The sequence below is a fragment of the Scardinius erythrophthalmus genome (genome assembly GCF_964197995.2).
Source record: "Scardinius erythrophthalmus genome assembly, chromosome: 23".
Taxonomy (NCBI): domain Eukaryota; kingdom Metazoa; phylum Chordata; class Actinopteri; order Cypriniformes; family Leuciscidae; genus Scardinius; species Scardinius erythrophthalmus.
In genome coordinates this window covers 29,439,353-29,462,588 of record NC_138243.1, presented here as the reverse complement: position 1 = coordinate 29,462,588, position 23,236 = coordinate 29,439,353, and the positions used below count along the sequence as shown (strand labels likewise).

Genomic DNA, 23,236 nt, shown 5'->3' with positions numbered 1-23,236 from the left:
TATAATCACACATAAAACAAGCACAACTACGCAATATGCTTACAAAATAATTAATTTAACTGTATTAGAATAAAGGATGAAGATGTCAATTTCCCAAGGCCGGATATCACTGTTGACCACTACTGTATGCATGCCTTACATTTCATCCTAGCACATTGTTAATCAGAGAAAATTTCAGATTGTCCCTTTGCAAAAAATGCAATTACAGTATGTAATAATACAAGAATTCAGGGCCGCTTAAAAAAAACTACAGGCACAAACATGAGCCTCTGCAATGCAATCTCTCACTGAGTCTGTGCATTTAAATTGGCTGTCATGACAACGCCAGTAATATTTGCATAATGTGCGCAAGGATACCAAGAAAAGGATCAGCAAAAGCGCCGCTCACAAGAAGTCACAACCGTAACCAGAGATTCATCCACCTGGAAAAGTAGTTCCACCTCAAAAATGGCCTTTTAGATCCACGTTTCTGCTGTGAAACTACATTGCAGCTGCGCTATTATAACTGCGATTTGTGCTTGAGGGACTAAATGAAATTATTCCCTGCATGCACAGCACACACACGTAAATGAACCGAGACTGAGACTTTTCCAGGCCTGGAAATCACAACATTTCCCTGATATCTCCAGGTTTTCTGTGACGGTGGGAACCCTGAAGCGTTACAGGTAGATTAGCGATATAAAAGCACTTCGCCTGTCCTAAAGCCACTCGGAAAAATAAAAAAGCAGCAGCGATTTGCTCCGGTAATTAGTCTGGATTTTGGAGAGGAGAATCATGTTCAACTTAAAGAGTCCTGAGGGGGGGGGTTGCGTCACGTGAAGGGTCTCGGAGAACACGGAGACCCTCTTTAAAAACATGCCTGAGCTCATGCAAAAGCCACTCGCAGACACAAGTAAAGAAATTCTGCGAGGTGGACGTGTGTTTTTGTGCATGCCGTGCAAGCATGATCACACGTTTTCCAAGAGATGGTAGGCAGGACTACGCAGATACGACAAATTAAAAACCCTTGATTAGGAACCAAAAACAAGTGCTTCATCTTGGAGGGAAAAGACTAAAAACACAGACAGGAAAAGTAAAGATCTGAACCATTATGAAAAAAATATAACCAAACAAAACAAACAAATAATTGGTCCGATGCCTGCCAAAATTAAGTCGTTTTTTTTTTTAGATAGAATAACACAACCATACAGCAATACTCTAACATTTCTAAACGTCCTAACAAAGTGGTAATAGTCACTGGATCAACCTGCCTGCATCTAGAAAACAGGTCAAGTGTTGTCCGAGTGTGTCCACCCTGTCCAGTACTACTGATCATTGTGTCATTCCGCTGTCTGGTAGAGGAGGACGACGGCGCCGCCGCTGGCCGGTTTGTTGGATGCGTTCATGTCTTTCGTCAAGCGTCATCGTGGTTGGATTCTTGTAGTTTTGCCTCATTGTTCGTGAGCAGCACTGGTGCCTCGAACCTGACCAGTTTTACGAAGCTACAGGAGTGAGAGAAGAAAACAGTGAGCGTTAGGAACCGTCGCTAATGCGCGATTGAAGCCGAGATGATAAAGGAGAACATGAATCATAACACCGTCACGTCCTAACCAGGCATGAAGAGAGAACGTGAATGATGCGGATTATCATGTGACAAACTCTTCCATCCTAATGCATGTGGTTGATCAGTTTCAGTTTGGTTACAGTGAAATCTCACTGGTCGAATATATTAAACTCAAAACATAAGCTAATTCAAAATACTATAACACACTACAATAGTGAAAATAATATTATAAAAATAATATAACAGGTTTTCGTGTAATAATATAACACTGGTTTTACATTTTTGGCAGAACACTGTAAAGTTGCTTATTTTTAACTAAAACTAAAAATATTTTTAAATTCTTTAACATTAGCAAAAATAAAAATGTTTTTTTTTTTAATTCTTTAACATTAGCAAAAAAAAAAAAAAATCTTTAACATTAGCAAAACTAAAAATATTTTTTAATTCTTTAACTAACATTAGCAATTTTTTTTATATTTTTTAATTTAACTAACATCAGTAAAAATGTAAATGTTTTTTAAATCTTTAACTAACATTAGCAAAAAAAATTTTCTTTAACATTAGCAAAACTAAAAATATTTTTTAATTCTTTAACATTAGCAAAAATAAAAATATTTTTTAATTCTTTAACATTAGCAAAAATATTTTTTTTTAATTCTTGAACATTAACAAAAATAAAAATATTTTTTAATTCTTTAACATTAGCAAAAATAAAAATTTTTAATTCTTTAACATTAGCAAAAATAAAAATATTTTTTAATTCTTGAACTAACATTAACACAAATTTAAATATTTTTTAATTCTTTAGCAATTTTTTAATTTTTTTTTCATTCTTTAACATTAGCAAAATTATAATTATTTTTTAATTCTTTAACTAGCATTAGCAAAAATAAAAAGGTTTTTTAATTCTTTAACATTAGCAAAAATAAATGCTGTGAAATAAATATTGCTCGCTAGTTCATGTTAGCTAATCCATTAACCATCATTTCAATTAGTTTGATAGTTTTAAGTGTTTTCCATCCAATATTTAGCCTACATTTTACTTCAGCTTTATTACAGGTAATAAAAATAAAATGTTTTCCTTGTTTGTTCACAACACATTAATGTAAACAAATACAACTTTCGATTTAAAAAAATGTATTAGTAAATTAACTTAGATTAACAAATGCTGTAATGTTTTTCATTGTTTCCTCAAATATTTGCAAACAAATTAAACCTTAATTGTAAAGTGTTACCAAAATATAAACTAAAAATAAGATGTACTAGAATGACTAAACCTGTAATTAACAAAAGCAAATAAAGTTACTAAAACTTAAAAACAAAAGCTAAATCAAAATATTAATACTATTATATTAATATATTAATACTAATACTATTATTATAATAGTAAAAATAATATAACAGTATAAAAATAATACTAAAATAACTTTTTTTAAATTTCAAGTCTTTTTTTCACCTGTTTTATCATCTAAAAGTGAAAAGGTTTAAGTTTAATCACTTAATATGCATGATTTGAGGAATCATTCACATCTGTAGCACAAACAGTGTTGGGCGATTTGCCTACTTAAGTTTAATACTTTAAGTACAAATGTTTATTCGAATCAAAAACACTAAGTTTGACTAACAATACTAAACTAAACACTGCTAATTCCTTCTGATCAGCCGTGATTTTGTCACATAGATCCAGCATTTAGCTTTCATCATGCCTGGTTAGTGAATTCAAGACAGTTTTTTCTCACTCAAATGTGTACGAACACACGCTCACTCAATACAAAGAGAGCAGAAACACACACACACACTCACATGCGCCGAGTATAAACACACTCTGGAAAAATCAACAAACACAAAAGCGGTGATTAGAAACCAAGAACACAGTGCAGAGACGCAGCAATGAGGCGATGAAGAGAAATGAGAAATGAAGGACGGGAGAGAAGAGAAAGAAAAAAAGGTTTGGGCAGAGACGCTTGGAAAGAGCGGCCGAGGAGAGGCTCATCTCTTCCAGATCGTTTTACAGCGCAGCCAAACGCAGAGGGAGGGAGAATAACACAAATATGAAGCGGCTGTGCTTCATTCTGACTCTCAACAGACGCTCAATATCTCTCCAGAAGAAGAAAGTCTATAAAATTAACTTCATAACTGCCTAACAGAGATCAACACGAGATTCATGCAACGTCCAACACACATGACGAAAATAAAGGAAAAGTTCACTCAATCAAAAGCTCTGTCATCTTTTATTATCGTTCCAAACCTGAATGAGTTTCTTTCTTATTAAAGAAGCACTCAAGTTGCTCATTTGAATACAATGAAAGTATACAGTGGCTACAATAGTAGTCCATAGTCATCTGAACTCGCTGACACCTTTTATGAGATGAACAAACTAGGAGTGTAACAATATATCGCAATACAAAAATTATGTAAAATGTGACCCTGGATGTCAAAACCAGTCACGAGTCGCACGGGTATATCTGTGGCAATAGCCAACAATACATTGTATGGGTCAAAAATATTGATTTTTCTTTTATGCCAAAAATCATTAGGATATTAAGTAAAGATCATGTTGCATGAAGATATTTTGTAAATTTCCTACCGTAAATATATAAAACATGTATTTTTGTGAGTGAATGCTGCACAATCGCCAACATAAATGAACAACTTTAAAGGAGATTTTCTCAATGTTTCCATTTTTTTGCCCCCTCAGATTCCAGATTTTCAATAGTTGTATCTCGACCAAATATTGTTCTATCCTAACACACCATACATCAATGGAAAGCTTATTTATGATGTATAAATCTCGATTTCAAAAAAGTTGACCCATGTGACTGGTTTTGTGGTTTTGTCAGGATCACATATGTATCGTTAAAGTTAAAAATTACTGTGCGTGAAAAAATTCAAGTTTTCAGAGTTTTAGTTTCAGTACTACATTTATAATGTTGAATATAATGTATAATAATGCAATGGGGGAATATTTGTGTGTCCTGATAATGCCAAATGATATAACCAGTAAAAAGTGGCCTAAATTATCTTAAATATATCTAGTCAGTGAAAGAGTTCAAGCATATTCATCTAAAATAATATTTTCAGCTTCAGAATCATGAATATTGTTATTCTGGTGTATCTATTATCCTGTGCTTTGGGTTTCCAGCACCAAGTCCAAGCCTATTCATTTACACACAATGTAAAATCAGATTTAGCAGTTTAATCAACAGCACATATTTTTTGTTAACCATTTATCATATGTCTTGGAGTATCGCAATAATATCGTGATATGTATCGAATCGTGACTTGAGGGTATCGTTACACCCCTAGAACAAACTGAAATCTAGGTGTTCATTCTCTGCAAATATTCTCTCAAATCTCCACTGGACTTACATATTTGAATATTAACATTTGAGAGCAAAATCAGAAGACTTAAAATATAGTGTATAAATCAAATAAACTTCTTTTAAGATGGCATTTCAGAGCTTGATAGCATGTGATCACTGTAGGCTTTCATTGTACAGAAAACAAACGTGGAGATTCAAAACAACTCAATGGAAGAAAGAAAGTCACATGGAGTCGTTTGGAATGACATGATGGAAGTAAATGACTCTGTTTGCATGCACTGACCCTTTAGGATGAGAATTACGGAAAAGAAAAAGAAGGCCATTGCAGCTGCTCCTGTAAACATCGCAAACCTGCCTTCATTTAGAGAAGATCAACAACTCGACAGAAGAACGCTGCTTTTGGAAACTACAGACGTTGGCCGCCACACTTGCTTTATACATCAAGAACTCTAAAAAAAAAAAACTCTTTTACCTTTCAACTGGAGTCTAAAACCATTAGAACTTGCAGATCGGGCTTTTTCAAGGAGCTGCAAACACCTGCTTTTAATTTGCGCCGTTGAGGCACTATTTTCCTCTGGCCTGAGCGAAAGATATCGGGGGGTTCAGCCAAGAGTTTGTCTAAAATGACTAACACTTTTACTCGGGTTGTGTTGGCCCACACATCAGCTGAGAGGAGAGCACCAGAAGAAAAGTTAGTTGTGGTTAGCTGAAATGAAGGCAGTGAGGTGATTGGTTAGTGGGTGGCGGCGGATGAAAAGAACGTGAGAAAGAACGAGCGACGGAGCGACTGCTTTTCCTTACGGAGTCTCTCCACCTGCCTTGTGTTACTAAAAAAGGATTCGGCTACTCATCGGCTGCCGTTGTGCCTCGTACGGATCCCTTTAGACGCATCTAGAAACAAAACATGCCGTTAGGTGCAATCTTTCCACTTGCTGGCGTCGACCTGGAAGAAAAGTGTCAGGAAACCTCAAAATAGGCAAGGCCAGAACATAAAAGCATATCTGAGTGAATGCAGGTAGAATTGGCCAAGTCGTCATTTTTATAGGAATCATCTCATCTACTGAAGTCTATATATAATAAGATGGGATTTGAGAAAGTTTTAACCAAGTTTTTCTTGATAAAATTAAAATTTTCACCAGATCTTTTGCACTGTGACATTTCCATAGCAATAAAACAGTACCTTGAGAAAACCTTTAAGAATAAAAACATACATTCTCAAATAAATTAAAACACATTCTTTATTGTAATACAGTAATAATGCTGTGTGGGTAAAACCAACACAAATTCAGAACATTACAATTGTACCTTAAAGGGGTGATGAACTGAGAAATCAACTTTTCCTTGAGCTTTTGACATATAAGAGGTCATCATCAAACTATAAGAATATCCTGTGAGTTTCAGAACTAAAAACTTCCTTGTCAGTCCAATAAAAGCTTTTATTGACACCAGGCACAGCGAACGACAGGTTTTTCAAAGTGGGGATCTATGAGGTCAAAGGGTATCAAACCCCGCCTCCGCAGAAGAAGATCAACGCCTACTTCAACACTGCTGGTTTAGCCCCGCCCACCGATTCACGCATTACATGAAACTCATTATAATATGCAAAACTGTTATCCAATCATAGCAGTGGGCGTTTACTTCCAAGTCTTCAATGCGGCACGCCCATAAAAACCGAGTGTTTCAGGAGCTAGGCTCAAAGCCAGGGTAGAAAATAGCCTATTACTTATTCATTTTGATGTTTTTGAACGTAAAAACCAAGCGAAAGTTGACCTGCATAAAATGTTTTAAAAAGTCAGTTCATGACCCCTTTAATGTAAATAAAATAAATGATAAATAAATTATATATATAATCTGATTTTATATAATCATATATATGTTATTACATTACAAGCTATTTATTATTAGGAAATAGCAACATTTTTGCATTTCAGAATACAAAAAATCTATATTAACGGTCCAAAAATACGCTTCGTTTTCTTAATTTTAGTGAGAAATATGATGCATTCATGACCGTTTTTGTGAGATTCACCCTTTTAACAGTTTAATGTCAGCGAAGAGGCACTGAATGGGTTAACGTTGACATAATCCTCCCTGGAAATATATTCACCATCATTTCCATAAAAGAGGTTTTGAAAAAATATATATCCTGGAAGGTTTTTGTAAAGCACAGCAAAGCCAAAGCAAACTTGATTCGTCAAATATTAGTCCAAATACATACTTTCTGCTTGGCAACCGTAGAGTAGCAGTGTAAAAAAACGCTGTTTGTTTAATATAAAGTTTTACTACATATACTGCTTGTTTTATAAAAGCCAGCCTTAACAACTGAAGGCAATTACAGATGAACTGGTTAGGTATAAAGATATAACTCGTAACTTGACTGATGGGTTGACGGTTAAGGAATCACTTTATTGGTCTTGGCCAACCATCGCTTGAGAATAAAACTAATAAGCGGCTACGCCTTCGGGATTTGGAGGAGAATGTATTGATCGATATTTCCCAGGCAGTGAAGAGTTTGTGGTTTTCCTTGGCTGCATGCTGAAAGCGATCACAGAGCGTGTCAGAGTTTGGAGAGACTGCGTGCCGTTGGATCATCATATTTACTGGGTAGAGGAAAGAATCTGGGCCAAATACTATACACTTGAGCTGGGACGCGTTCAACAAAAACAACTGAAAATAGAGAATACGAGAGCGCTGCCAGCAGTGACCAGCGGTAAAAAAACACACAATATAGCTCAAATCTGTAACCCCTTCAATAACATCCAGAAGCAGATTTATTACTATTTTAGGTCTACAGTCAAATAATGACCCCTGGTGCTAATATCACAGGTACTAATGTTTTATTCCACATATAAACGCCCAAATAAAATCAGTCCAGATGTGCACTGTAGGCTGATGATGTACAGGTTGTACATGTACCGCACAGCGCACTTACCAGTTACTATTTATCTTGTAGTCGGAATTTAATAACAAAAGACTGCAAATAAAATAAAAGCTCTCTAACGCAATAATTAGAAGCAATGGCATTCGACTAGCACTGAAATGGCTATTTTGAATTGTTCAAACTGTTTTAGTCTGATCTCACTTGCTGAATCAGTTGTAGAGGTAAATGCCAAATAACATTCACTCACTGGACAGAATGCCATTTATTGTGGCAAGTCGTTATTTTTAAAATGAGCTGTAATTTTTTGTGACCTTATGTAGCCCCGCCCATTATGTAACCCCACCCCTTTTGTAGCCCCACCCCTTTTGTAGCCCCACCCCTTTTCAGCACTGCTCTCGTTGTCTTGTCTTCTGGTCCGTATTTTCACAGCAATGTTGCGTATTTATGAATGAACGGCTCGTTTTAAAATCTTCCAGGTCTACTGACATTTGTTAAGACATCTGCTTTAAACATTATAATCCTCATGATAACTTTCGTTAACTTTACATTAAGTAAATCCACTTCACCAGCTAGTTACTCCTGGACAGCGATGCCATAGAAATATACAGAGCGACCGCAAAAAACGGAAGTTCAAAGACAATACTCTAAAGATATTGGCTGCGCGCTTGTTTCTCTGTCGCATAAGGTCTATATGAATATGATATCAGAAATCACACATCTTTAAAGACATTCATGAATAAACCTAGCCTGGCAAGCCAGACCTACATCAAGATGTTAGGTCTGGAAACTTACCATAGTCACGGCTCACTCCGAGGGGCGGGATAAACGGCTGTCTTTCAAATTCCCTCTGCACGCAATAGGACAGCGCTTCAACCAACCAGAGCGTTTTCCCAACAGCGGAGCTTAGTTGATAGATTCAACTTTTGCCATATCTGGCCGGCAAAACGACGAACACATCATCCTTTTTTTTTTTCAGAATGACTTAAGTGCCGTTCTTTGCTCTTTTCTCAAAGAAAAACTTAACTCCAAGTCCTCCAGAGTCGCGGCCAAAGCTGATTCGAAAGACCGTTGTTCTCCATCAGCAGCCGCCATTCTTTGTTTTCAAGTAGCAGCAGCCAGGTAACCGTCGCAACTCTATGGTCGCAACTCTGTCGTGTATGTTAAGCCCGCCCCCGCCTACTCTATACGCGACGTGATTGGCCTGACCCAATCTGGGTTTTTGCAGCGAGAAGGTTTATTGAGAGTTGCTAGACCCACCTGGCTGCGAAATACATTTTGCTGCCGCTAGGGTGCGTCTAGATTTCTAGGCTAGAATAAACCAAAATGTGGAAAGAATAGCATTTCATGATCTGAACTGCTGGGAATGAGGAGGTCGGCCATGGATGGATGGGAGCAAATGCAATGGAGGAAACTATACGTGCTTCAGACCATAATGCCCCTCTCACCTCTTCCAGCTCTCGCTGCGTCTGCTCCTCCATCCTGCGGATGTCTGCCATGGTGAGCTCCACCCAGTTGTCAATCCAACAGAAGAGCTGACGGTGGAAGTTGGTGAAGATTCTCTTCTCTTGCTGCAAACGCACATGAAAAAAGAAAAGAAAAGTCTGTGTTATTGAAAAGCATTGTGAGATTTTTCCCATCTTCATCTTTCTTTAGTGTGTAATGTTGCTGTTTGATGTTTCATACACAGAATAAATTGGCGGGGCCTGGTTGAGTTAGTTAGTAGTGTGTTAAACTGGCGGTTATGGACACACTGATCCAGCCGACCAATCAGAGCACTGTGTGCTTTCCAGAAGGAGGGGCTTCATAGAGACAGGAACTAAACAGAGTGTTACTGACAGACTGGGAAGAGAGGAGCTGCAACAATGGAGAATATGAGGAAAATAATCAACATTCAAGCAGGAAAACCTGTTTTAGTAAAGCCCTTTATATCACACGAGTGGCTCACATGAAAAAGAGCGCTCTAGAGTCGAATAATATCTCTTTTTGTGTCCCATACGTGATTGGAAAAACAACATGGGTGAATAAATGATAAAGTTACTATGGGTTAAGTTTAAATGGGTGTCGATTGTTACCTTGTGGATGAAGTTTTCTATTTTGGTTTGAAGGCCCCACCACTTGAACTTGACAGTGACTAGTTTGTACGCACACATACGAGGGGCGTCTGGCTTGGCCAAGAGCTCTTTCTGTTCGGGGAGAGAAATTACACAAGATCTTCATATAGAACAGAGTTAATAGGGAACTAATAATAAATGTCTGATAAATTAATTAAATAGAGGCACTCACTTTCCAGTCCGGTCCTAAAGGTCCTCGGCCTGTTTTCTCTGAGTGAAAGATTTCTGGGTCCTCATCTGGTTTATAATCCTGAGAGAATGACAATTTGGATTACTTATATTTCTCTTGTATTTCTCCACACTGCCTTGGTTAAATTGGCATAGAAGTAATTTCAGAGATGGATATTCAATTTTGATGAAAAGCTGTAAATTATTACCAATTAACTGTGCAAAACAAGACCAGGAAAATGATTTTTTTTTTTCATGTTATCTCTATTGTCAACCACTTTCAGAGATAATTAGCTAAAACCTGCTCAAAAAGTTGCCAAATGTCACTAGATGGCGTAATGCGCTAATTAGCATATGACATCACATCGTATTTGCATTCTCCTTAGCGTCAGGCCTTAAGTTAAAGCACAAGTTAAATCATATTTTAAATTTTCGGTCAAAAGATTTGATATAATTACAATTTTTTTAAAATGTTTTTTTTTTTTTTTTTTTAAGAAGTCTCTTCTGCTCACCAAGGCTGCATTAATTTGATTAGAAATACAGTAAAACAGTAATATTTTTAAATATTTTACAATTTCAAATAACTTTTCTATGTGAATATATTTTAAATTTTTATTTATTCCTGTGAACAAAGCTGAATTTTCAGCATCATTACTCCAGTCTCCAGTGTCACATGATCCTTCAGAAATCATTCTAATATGATGATTTGCTGCTAAAGAAACGTTTATGATTATCAATGTTGACATTTTTGGCAGGGAAACCATCATACAAGGATGCATTAAACTGCTAAAACCTTTGAATTTTCTATTTAGCAAAGAGTCCTCAAAATTGTTCAGTGTTTCCAACACTGAATTTCAACATCGATATCAATAAATGTTTCTTGAGCAGAAAATATGCATATTAACAGGGTTTCTGAAGGATCATGTGATGCTGAAGACTGGAGTAATGATGCTGAAAAGTCACTAAATGTGTCTGCAACAACACGTTATCTTAAAAAACACCTTCCCAGTTTGGGAATTCCCACCATTTCCATCTTTTTGCACATACTCGCACTCTACCTTTTAATCTCTCAAACCTCAGCGCTAAGTACCGTGAACATATGGGAATAAGGATTAACCCTAACCAGGACTGATCCACTTAACTAATTAAAGATACGAAGCATAAAAGTGCTCAGGCACGAGAAGAGCAGTCACTTCCGCGGCCCGCTACAGGTCAGATAACCTGTACACTCCTGATAGTCAACACTGGACTCCAGTCAAACGAACGCAGCTGTATGTGTGTGTTTGGCACAGAGCCAGAATGAGGTCTCATGGAAACGTATTTGGATTTATTCAAAGCTGCTGATGTTTGATGCGATGCGTGTCTGCTAGTATACGACACCGGCAGCTAGTTTGTTTGTTCTTGAGGCTTGAGTTTTACGTCTACAGCTTCAAACTGACTGTTTTTACCAGTTTGTGCAGTAAATCTGCTGCTTAGAGAAGGTTCAGGTCTTGATAAGGGGCCTTTTGGTAAACTATTGAACCTTGAGTAATGCAGGTTACAAGGGCAATGGTCCACACACTAATGTCACGTCACTCTAATCCAGTCTTATGCAAGGCTGAATCACAAATCAAACACTAGCCAGCCTAAATATAGCATGTGGGATAAGGATTAGCAAATCCCAAATCACAGCACATTGAAAATAGTTTCAAAGTACACGTCATATGTTCATGTTTGAGGCTAATGATGCCTCTTGTGCTAAAGATGGAGGAATCTGTGACGTATACCTAATGAATAATTTTATTAATTTAGATATGCTCACACTTACTGTAAAAACAAACAGTAACAAAGGGAGTCTGTGGGATCAAGACAATTTTATGATATATAGTATTGTAGTATTATAGTATAATCTTAATAAATATGAGTATGTGCTTTCCCATTACCAGCAAAGTATATATAGTACCGTTGAAAGGTTTGGGATCTGATTTTTTTAAATGTTTTTGAAAGAAGTCTCTTCTGCTCACCAAGGCTGCATATATTTGATCAAAAATACAGTAATTATTATTGTATTATTACAATTTAAAATAACTGTTTTCTATGTGAATATATAGTACACTGTAATGTATTCCTGTGATCAAAGTTGATTTTGTTTCTGCATTATTACTCCAGTCTTCAGTGTCACATGATCCTTCAGAAATCATTCTAATATGATGATTTGCTGCTCAAGAAACATTTATGATTATTATCAATGTTGAAAAACATTGGGATATTACATAAAAACACAAATTCTACTTTAAGGATGAAAGACTACTGACAGACAGATATACCAGATTTGGCCAGTTTGAGATGATCTGCATCAGTCATTAACAGTGATTAACAAAAAACTTAATGGTTGACCACTAAAAATAGCTTCAAATAATTTCAGGCCACTTTATCAAAATTCTCAAGATGTCTATGATGTCAAAAAGACTATTTAGTAGATGCTTTTATCTAAAAGAGGAACATCACGTGCAATTAGCCAACACTAAAGCTCTAATGTGAAAACACCCTAATGCATTTGCAGAAGGAGGCGTGATTATGCAAACTACGGTTAAAACTGGTTTGGGTATCAATAGCCTATTTTTGAGTGCCATCTGACCACTGGGATGGACTATTAGCATTATATTCAAAGAGGATAATGTTACCAAAAAGAACAAAGAACATGCAAACAATGCAAAGCGTTTATAGACTGATGGAAAGTGAACTCACTGCAGGTTCAACCTGAGACCGATCAGCTATATCGATATGCACGACCTCCACTGTCTTCCATGTGGTTGGGTCCAGGTCATGTACCTGATAATGGGCATAAACAAACACCAAAAACATATCAGCCTGAGCATGATGTTACAGATGCATTCAAAACATCAAATCACAAAGAAACGTCTTACTCACATTCTCTAAAGCGCCCGTGTCAGGTTTGTGCCACGTTTCTATTTTAATCATGAAATCGTCTTTCATGTATTCGTTCTGAGGAGAAGATGCATGTTTATGTTCAGGTTTTTGTCACAAACAGTGGCATGACTTCACTTAAAACTGTGGTTTAGCAGTGCATGCAATGCAAATATCACGTCTGATGGCAGAGCATCAGTTTCTAAAGGTCCAACAAATTCAGAGCTTGTGTGTTTTTAAGATGTAGCGAATATATAGTTCTACAGGTAAAGTGTGCTGAACTAAAATAGATACACATACAGTGTTTGCAAAACATATTCAGACAATTAAACCACACTTACAAGTATAAATGTCACCACATGCAATGACAAAATAATAATTTATCAATAAGACAGCACATGTGCACTTCAAAACATTTGACAAAAACTTGTTTGAAATGATAAACAATAAAACAAAAAGACTTTTCCATTAATGCAATTTGTAAATGGTCATGCACTAAGAGTTTAGTGTAAACTAGTCACAATGACAGCAAGTTTTTGTACTTACAGTCACAACTGAAGGGAATGGAGCAGCATGCAAAAATAAAAGAAGAAAAATAATCAGGTGACACAGAAAACATTCATATTTCCACTGTCAAAACAGACCAATACAAATGACTCAAAAGTGTAAGGCCTAAAACATACTCTGAATACATAAATGCAAACCATTACAGAGTGCAACAGTCGAGTTCTGGAAGTAAAAACTCTTTTTTTTTTTTCAATAGAGAAATTGATTTTTAACAATTTAAACAATAAACCTTTAAAGACAGCCCTACTGTGAGCTATGAGGTTGTTTATCAAAGGTATTTGGTTCTGTTGAAGCCGTCAGCCCGCACTATTTCAACTTATTTTAAAACAGTGGAATTCTTTAACAGTGGAATTCTTTAACAGTGGAATTCGTGGTGAAAAACTACATTACCCATGATGCTGTACATAAAATTCCACCAATCAGAGTCAAGCGTCAAAAGAGCTCTTTAGCTCCGCCCACTCCAATGAAGCACTACGACTGACGTAATAGAGTTGTTCTCCCTTCGCTCTCAAAATACTATCTATAGATAGACAGATAGATAGACAGATAGATAGACAGATAGATAGACAGATAGATAGATAGATAGATAGATAGATAGATAGATAGATAGATAGATAGATAGATAGATAGACAGATAGATAGACAGATAGATAGACAGATAGATAGAAAGACAGATAGACAGACAGATAGATAGACATAGATATAGACAGATATATATAGACAGACAGATAGATAGACAGATAGAGAGACAGATAGACAGACAGACAGACAGACAGACAGATAGATAGATAGATATAGACAGATAGATAGATAGATAGATAGATAGATAGATAGATAGATAGATAGATAGATAGATAGATAGATAGATAGATAGATAGATAGATAATCAACATTTTTAAATTAGCAGTTTTATTTTTCTCCAATTTTAATTTGATAATGCTGTTTGCAATGCTTTACGGGACTGTAGTCCTTTCCACTCACTAAAGCCGTCAAGTACTTTCTTTTAAAATGCTTTTTTGCTTCAAATTAAAAGTTTGTAATGTTGTGATTCAACTCAGAGCCACTTGCCTTGATTCCTGGCTCATAATGCTTTAAATAAATACTTTTGTTAAATCCCTATGGGAGAAATGAACAGAAAAAATATTTCCGGAACCAACGCAGCTGAAAAAGTTGCCACTAATGCACTTTATAGCTACAAAACATGTCAGAGCTCAGATCGTAATGCAACTCAAATGTTCAGTGCTGAATGCGGACATAAACTCTTTCAGGTCGGCGGAGAGATGTTTAACTAACATTTTTAAATGTTTATAGCAAGCTACTTGAATAACTATAACCTGCCGAGTATGTTTTTGGCCTAATTCTTCACAAATGTGAGAACTTCATGAAACAATCAAAAACATTGTATATGCATGACATCTGTCTCAATATGTAATTCATTACATATTGTCATATGCAATAAAAACATGATAGTGACGGATTGTGCAGTGTAACGGATGAAAAGGTTTCCCACTCACTCGTGCGGCAGTATGGATAGGCATTCCAGGCCTTCTCGTGGAAAACTAACGCCCCCTCTGGTGCGATCATCTTCACAAAGCCTGGCACTTTACTGGACGAACACAAAACACAAAAGCACTAAAGCAAAGTCAGAAGAATTATTCACAGATTTGCGTTAAGTTGAATGGTTTGTCATATAATGGGTGTTGCAGAACACTTGAGATGTGTCACATCTGACTATACTAAAGTGTAGGTGTCGTTAGTATAAAAAAATCAGTAATTAAAACTGGGGAAAAAAAAAAAACAGTAACACTTAAAGCTTTTATGTATAACACATTCTAAAGGTATTCATAATGTACGTTATAATGCATTATAGTATATGCGGTCCTTGTTGCATCAGATAAGTATTATAACAAATATTCATGAAACCATACAATGCATTATAACGAGCATTATTAATGCATTAAACATAATTTTATAATGCATTATATAAAGCTTTGAAGTGTTATAAAAAAAATTACTTAACAATACTATTAAAGTTTGCTGAACTCATTTTGGTGTACAGAATAAACCTAAGCTGTTGACTTTGTTTTTACCTCTTTAAGTGGTAAATTTTGTGTGTGTATTGTCCCTTCTCGCCCTCCTTCTCATACGGTTCGTTCTTCAGCACTTCAATGCCCTCTCCGCCACCCGTCTCGTTTTTACTGGCCTCAGCCACCGAGAAAAGCTGCCCGACTTGATACTGCAGTGGCAGAGAGCAGAGGAACAGGTGAGGTTTAAAAGATGATCAGTGCATTACAACACTTAAAGAGGACCTATTATGCGCTTTTACAAAGTTTTGATGTCTTTTTGGGCTTTACTAGAATAGAAAAAAAACATTATTTCCCTCATATTCTCCATTGTTGCAGCTCGTCTCTTTCCAGTCTGTCAGTAACGCTCTGTTTAGTTCCTGTCTCTATGAAGCTCCTCCTTCTGAAAAGCACACTGTGCTCTGATTGGTCGGCTGGAGCAGTGTGTTGTGATTGGTCAAGAGCTTTGAGCGTGTTTGGGAAATGTCCCGCCCCTTACCATAACCACCAGTTTAACACACTACTAAATAACTCAACCAGGCCCCGCCCCTTTATTCTGCGTATTAATTATTTAAATGAGGAATATTGTGATGTGTTCGTTCCCGGAAGAAACTCAAGACTAAAATGGAGGCGTTTCAGGAGTTCAGAAACACTGACACTGATATAGAGAAGAACTCAGAGCTTTTTCATGCTCAAACAGCAACATTACACACACTAAAGAAAGATGAACATGGAAAAAAGCAGAATAGGACCCCTTTAAGTCAATACCAAATTAAAGATGACCAGAGTTATTGTAGTTAACTAAAACCATGAACATCTCATTTTCATTTATTTTAACTTGATGTACAAAAAAAAAAGGAAATAAAAATTAATAGTAACTATATAGACAAAGATAAAAAAAATATAGATAAAAAATACAGACTAATAACAAAATCACAACATAATTAGTAAACTTTAACCAAAATTAAAATGGAAAATATAAAAATGAAAACTAATTCATAATATTAATCTAAAATCTCAATGACACTAAAATAAGACTTAGATGGATAAATCACTTACTAAAATAGCCCTTGTCTTTGAGGTCATCTATATGCTAGTACACTCCAAAAAAGTCCTCTCGGAAAAGACATTTTAATATCAAGAGAAGTTTTTTTTTTTTTTTAATCTTACCTGGTAAAATAAGGAAAACATCATAATCAAAGAGAAACTAGCAGTCTTACATGCATGAATACACAAACCCTACAGACTTCATATAGGAAAGCCTCAGATCAGCATCTGGGGAATTAAACCGCTCTCGTATAATTAAAATATGTGCCTTCCAGCACTTTCAGATATTAAGACAAAACTCTGCATTGTGTGACTGATTGATGCCTTAGAGGGACATTATGGGAAAACCAGTTTAACAAAGGCAAACAGGGAACTGCCGCAGGTACGTGCATGAATAGTTATTAATATTTATGCTAATTAATAGTTACGTCCACTTAATCTTTAATATTTGGCCACTTCTTTACGATAGAAATGCTACAGCTACTGTAATTTCTTGAACAAAGATATATGTGAACACTAAAACGTGCAAACTCAGAGTGAGGGTTTAGAAGAAGGACTGATAATGCCGTTCGTGGATTCTCAGTATTTTCCCGGTTAATCAACAAGAAAAGGATCTAGAAAGAAACGTTCATTTATAGAACCTTTTAAGGGTTCCAATCATTGCAACCTTTTTAGTTAATTCATTTTAATATGAATTAAACAGCTCGTAAACAGACTTTATCACTAGAAAAACAGTAACTAAACATTAAACATGAAAGTATTATGCATAATTTAAGGAATTTCTCCTTATAGGAGATTTTTAGGAGTTTAATCAACATGGGAAAAATCTCAGAGTAAAACTGGGAGTTGTGAAAAATACGATGAGAAGTTTATCTATGCATCATCTTTTTACTGCATTCATTTTATAACCGTATCATATATATATTTTATACCCGTTTTAACTGTCCTTGCTTTTATTTTAATTCCTTTCTGTGTAAAGCACTTTGAATTGCCATGGTGTATGAAATGTGCTATATAAATAAACTTGAACCTCTTTGCATTGAGGGTTCTTTAAAATTGAGTCAAGAAACCAAGAGTTCTATAAAGAACCACTGAAGCTTTTTTCTAAGCGTGAAGCGCTCACTATGTTTTGGAACAGAGCCGTAGAGTGTGTGTGTGTTTTTTGATCCTTGTATCTGAGCATCATATATGAACACATCTGAAACTGGAATGACTTGAAAACAGTCTGCTTGACAGCTGTCAGACTGCAAAAGGACTTCACAAAAGTGTTCTGACTGCAGAGCGCTATGAATCGACGGCATCCTAAACGCAAAATATCAAACAATGCCAATCAAGCAAACATCAAGCACGCTTCTCTTAGAAGAGCGTGAGACTCAAACGTTCCCCGAGGGCGCCCGTGTTCTACATGCATGACAAGCTTTATCTTGTCCATGTTGCTCTGATCAAATCCTCACGAGCTCAAAACGCTGAGATTTTTACGCGATTGTTTGGTTGCTGAACTCCAGCGAAACATCAGACTGAGGAGGTGTCTGATTGTACTGATGCCGCTAACAGAGCTGATAACCCGTCAGCAATATTAAACCTCAGGAAACAAGGCTCTGCTTTTCAAGGTTAAAGTGACACTGTGCACTTACAGTCAATGTTTAACTTGTCAGAACCTGAGGAAGTGTGAAAAATACAAAAAGCTGTACTCACCTCTTCCACCGAGCATGGCAAGACCACACGGCTGAAAGAAGAAACAAGAACGATTAGAAAACGTGCATGTCACACACACAAAGACACAAAATAAAAATTAATAGAAGATAAAAAATATGAAACTCCACCACCAGCCATTTTTTTCAGTGACTACTTTAGTTACTTTATACAATTTCTAACTTTGTCAATAAATTTGATTAATATTTTGAATATCTGCTTATTATTTTCATGTTTATATTTGAATTTATTTATGTATATTTTACATTTATATTTTCTAAAAGTCATATTTTTAAAATGTATATACTTATGAAAAATACATATTTTATAAAGATATAATAAATACTTATTTGTATACATTTATATATAAATATGTATAATTTTCATATATATATATATATATATATATATATATAAAATTGTAATAGTATTATAAAAGTATAATTTTTTTGCATATTTATAAATAAACATAATAATAACATATATATTTATAAATTTCTTCATATATATTATTAAATTGTAATATTACAAAACAAAATGTTTGCGCAATGCGCATATATATATATATATAAATAATAAACGTATTATTTATAAAACAAATGTGTGTATATATATATATATATATGTATATGTATATATATATATATATATATATATATATATATATATATATATATATATATATATATATATATATATATATATATATATATATATATATATACACATATATATATACATTATATATATACATTATATATACACATTATATATACATATATATATATACATTATATATACACATTAATATATATATATATATATATATATACACACACATTAATATATATATATATATATTTAAATGCAAGTCACATAACAGCTGTTTAAATTAAACTATTTCTACTAAAACAAATTTGATTCATTTGTTAATAGGCCAATGTTGATAATCTCAAAATGTGTAAATATCAGATAATTAATCTGATATATATCATCAGTCTATTACTATCATTACAGTACAATACATAATGGCACATAATACGCAGTTTAATGACAGCAAATGAGGAGGACACTTTTCAACCACAATTCTTTGCCTCTATTACAGGAAAGTAGAACAAACATGTCGGGGCGAGAGAGGGGAAATGATCCAGTTCAGACTCAAACCTGGTTTCCTGAGAGCCAACATCTCTTTTATCAAACATGCACTCATAATCAGCCTGGACGACTTCATTTTTACCAATAAAACATAACTTTTACTGTATAAAACAAGTCCACTGCTCATCTCGAGAGCTCACATGAACAGTAATGTTTATGAAAGTTGTATAAGAAGAAAGCAAAGCACGTCGACCAATCAATCGTCCATGACCGTCCATCTATGATAGCGGTAAAGTCCCGTCAATCCCTGATCTATGACGAAATAATCAATGTATAGCCTAGACATGCAAAGCACTGCAGAAACAGGGTCAATTCAACATCAGCATGCATAGTAAACACAGTCTCCACCTGTTTTTTTAAAGGAAAACATACATCAGTTTCTACATTACTCAGCATTTCCTCAATACGGAAACTCCCCTGAAAACCCCAAGAGGATGAAATGCTCTCTTAGCCACAGAGTGACTCAGAAATACAGTGGTTTTACAACAGACTGAGTCTTGCGTAGCACACATCTAACGCCTGCCACAGACGCTGCGATTTCAGCAAGCCTATCAGATCAAATCACACTGGATCTAATAAACTTGGGTACAACATGTATGTAGAGTAGACTGTATGATGATGACACCTATTGATCGTAGGCTACGAAGCAAGTTAGCATAGAAGAATAAAACGTCACAATATTAAATATTATAGACAACAAGATGAATTGCACTTTGGCAATTGTGTTTTTATGTGCGCTAAAAAAAAAGAGGAAGTGAAAGAGGAGAATATGGATGTGGTCATGGCTAGGAAAAAGGTTTTGGTAATAGTTTTAAGTTTTATTGCCATGTCACATTGATCAATACACCATTTCATGTAGCATTTGTATTGGCTAGTCAGTAGGTCGTCGCAGCAAACACACTGTGAGATGATCATGCTAAATTTCTGACACTGTCCAGAGGGTTTTCTGGAACAAAAGCCATGCACACCTGTTGCATTGCAGCTTCATCTGACGCGAGGATCGCTCAAATTTGCATTCTCTTGGGTCAAACCTAAAGGGTGGATACTATGAACCTTCAAGGAAGGTTAAAAAGGTGCTGGATTTCATAAGGTGGCACATTGTTACATAATCTTGATCCGATCTCTCAGATTAAAGGCTATACAGCAACTGTTTTCAAGCATGTCATGTCCAGTCCAACAGATGAGAACCTAATTAAAATGTGATAACTAGATCCCTAGAGAGCAGAAAGATAAAACCTGGAAGGAAACAAGAACAGGTTGGAAATGAATGAATGACTACGGGCTTTTTAAAACCAGGGTCACCTATCAAATAGACATTTAAGCCTAATTTGGATGTCTAAAACAGAAAGTGTCTAAAAAAACCAAGTCACACAAGTGAATATAGTTAGATTAAGTGCTTAAGGCGAACCAAACGTGCTAGGTCAAGGCAGAGGGTCATTTATCACAGTTTAATCGTCAATAATATTCTTTCAAATATTTTCTTTTGTGTTCAGCATAAGGAAGAAACTCATACAGGCTTGGAACAACTTAATGATAAGTGATGACAAAATTAAAAATTTTAGGGTGAACTTTCCCTTTAAGTCTCTCTGACCATTTTAAAGCTAAACTAAGTTACCGGTATTAACACCTACATTTGCTAGACGTAAATAGATGTCTGCAACGTTATATAATATATCGGCAACAAACTCTGATATTATCGGAAATGTACTCAAAAAGTTGCAGAACTGTCAAGCGGTTTTGCTGTCATTAATGCCTTACTTACATAAACCCGCACAAAAATCACTAAATAGCGAGTTTTTAATATAAAGGGAAAACAATTGTTGTAATCAATGCGCTTACTTTCAAGTCAGACACTTTCTGAAAATATTAACTGGTAAAAATCAATGTATATCACGCTGTATATGTGAGGGAACCATCAGATTTGGTGTCGTTTAATCTTGACGGCTAATAGCATCGCGTGCTAACGTACCGCTCGTTGAAAATGAATGGCAAGTAGTTTCGTTTAGCCTAGCATGCTAATGCTACATGCTAAAGCTGGGCCTCATGCGCGAGCCGGTGTTCCCGGGCGGGAGTCCACTTCCGCGCGTCCACATTTTCCCCTCAAAAAGTGATCGAGAACCAGCAGATACTCGTTTATCATGTATAAATCGAAAGCAAATAAAATGTTTGCCTGGAGAGGTGGAGAAAAAATACTTCTACTTACTATTCCTTGATGAGCACCATCTTCTTTACACCGGTTACGGCTGCGCGCAGGCCTGCCGACGTCACGACTGACGTCACACGCCAAGCTATTCCCCGCGCCCTATCACAGGCTTCGATTTCTTTTTTCCTTTTTTTTTCTATTGCAACCCAGCCAAATGTTTAATGATTATGCTATTGTTTCTTGTATACTGCTTTTCTGATATAGCCCACTACATATAAGTCTGTTTAATTATGTACACAAATGGTGATTTAATTATAGCCTATGTATATTTGTGTTGGCCTATTATCTGTTATGTTCTCAACTTCTCATATACCCTTTAGATGCTTTAATCACTACTGAAGAAGTTCACATGCATGCTAAACACTTGATAATGCTTTTCCTTCACTATCCACTCCATATGATTAGTTTATTTACATTTATGCATTCTACACATTTCATCAGTTCATGCATTCCCTGCGAATCAAACCGGTTACTGAAAGAAAAACAAGATATAGGCCTAACTCCAAAAATACAGTAATATTGTCATAGCACGTCCAATTATTATTTATTTATTTTTGTGTAGACTTAATTTGCTTCTTTTCTTGGTAACACTTTATTTTACAGCGTCCATGTTACATATGTTACATGTACTTACTATAGTAATAACAGTAAATTATGCATAATTACACGCAACTAACCCTCAACCAAACCCTAACCCTATAGTAAGTACATGTAGTTGCTTAATATCACTCAGTACTTAAATATATAATTACACTGTAACAATGACACCTTAAAATAAAGGGCAACCCTTTTCTTTGTTTTAAAAAAGTTTAGAAAAAAATAATTCTGCAGAATGGAAGAAAAATGTTTCCTCTTTAAAATAAAAAACATTAATAAAACAAATGTTACAATCAACAGAGTTTCACTTTATTACTTTTTCTTCTTTCTAAAGAAATTTTTAATAAAATAATAATAATAATAATAATATTTCAGTCAACATTTTATGTTTCTCTGTTGGTTTATACATCTTGATGGTGGGTAGAAAAAAGATGACAAAAATGTAATGGTAGACTCACACACACGTGTTAACGTTTTGTTTTGTCTGACGGAGAGCCTATACGTGCTCGGCTTTTGGAGCCATGGTATGCTGACTTTTTTTCCTTTTTAAGAAGAAAGATGACACAATAGAAAACAAATTTTCTCCATATTTTACACATAATATTTTTGTTTTTCACAGTATAAAAGGGTATTTTTTTACACTTTAAAATATATAGCTGCCTTTAGGGGGTCCCTGATATTTTTAGGTTCGGGGCATAAAAAAAAAAACCCTAGATGATATTGCATTGTGTTACTTTGAACCCAAACGTATTGCCTTATATCATCAGCATGATCACACCATATCAAGGAGGCAAAGTAATGTTCTGAATTATATGAGAAGTTAATGCATAAAACTCAAAACTGTCAAATAGCAGCAAAACATTCAGCTCCGATTTAACTCCAAAATTAAAAGAAAAAATAAGTTATTGTAAATAACTTATTGTAAATAAAATTTTATTGTAACTATTTATTAGTAACAGAAGTATTTGTACTGAATTTA

General features: G+C 35.3%; 1 protein-coding gene across 1 annotated transcript; it reads right to left on the bottom strand.

The window, feature by feature from the left end:
• Window positions 1-1,284: 1,284 nt before the first annotated feature.
• Window positions 1,285-21,714, bottom strand: pitpnb (phosphatidylinositol transfer protein, beta). Its single transcript, XM_081354872.1, has 11 exons — window positions 21,661-21,714; window positions 18,306-18,336; window positions 15,591-15,736; window positions 15,015-15,106; window positions 13,480-13,487; window positions 12,937-13,011; window positions 12,754-12,837; window positions 10,031-10,108; window positions 9,820-9,930; window positions 9,193-9,315; window positions 1,285-1,481 (listed from the first exon to the last, which is right to left on the bottom strand). The coding sequence occupies exons 1-11, from the start codon at window positions 21,678-21,680 to the stop codon at window positions 1,431-1,433; spliced, it is 819 nt and encodes a 272-aa protein (XP_081210998.1). The 5' UTR covers window positions 21,681-21,714; the 3' UTR covers window positions 1,285-1,430.
• Between the last annotated feature and the right edge of the window lie 1,522 nt (window positions 21,715-23,236).

What these genes read in the sequence shown, in the direction of transcription:
- pitpnb (XM_081354872.1), bottom strand. Translation starts at nt 21,680, where the DNA reads ATGGTGCTCATCAAGGAATA. An exon ending in CTTTAGGACCGGACTGGAAA is followed by an intron (nt 9,931 to 10,030) that starts GTGAGTGCCTCT and finishes CTCCCCGAACAG; the next exon opens with AAAGAGCTCTTGGCCAAGCC. An exon ending in TAGAAAACTTCATCCACAAG is followed by an intron (nt 9,316 to 9,819) that starts GTAACAATCGAC and finishes GTGCGTTTGCAG; the next exon opens with CAAGAGAAGAGAATCTTCAC.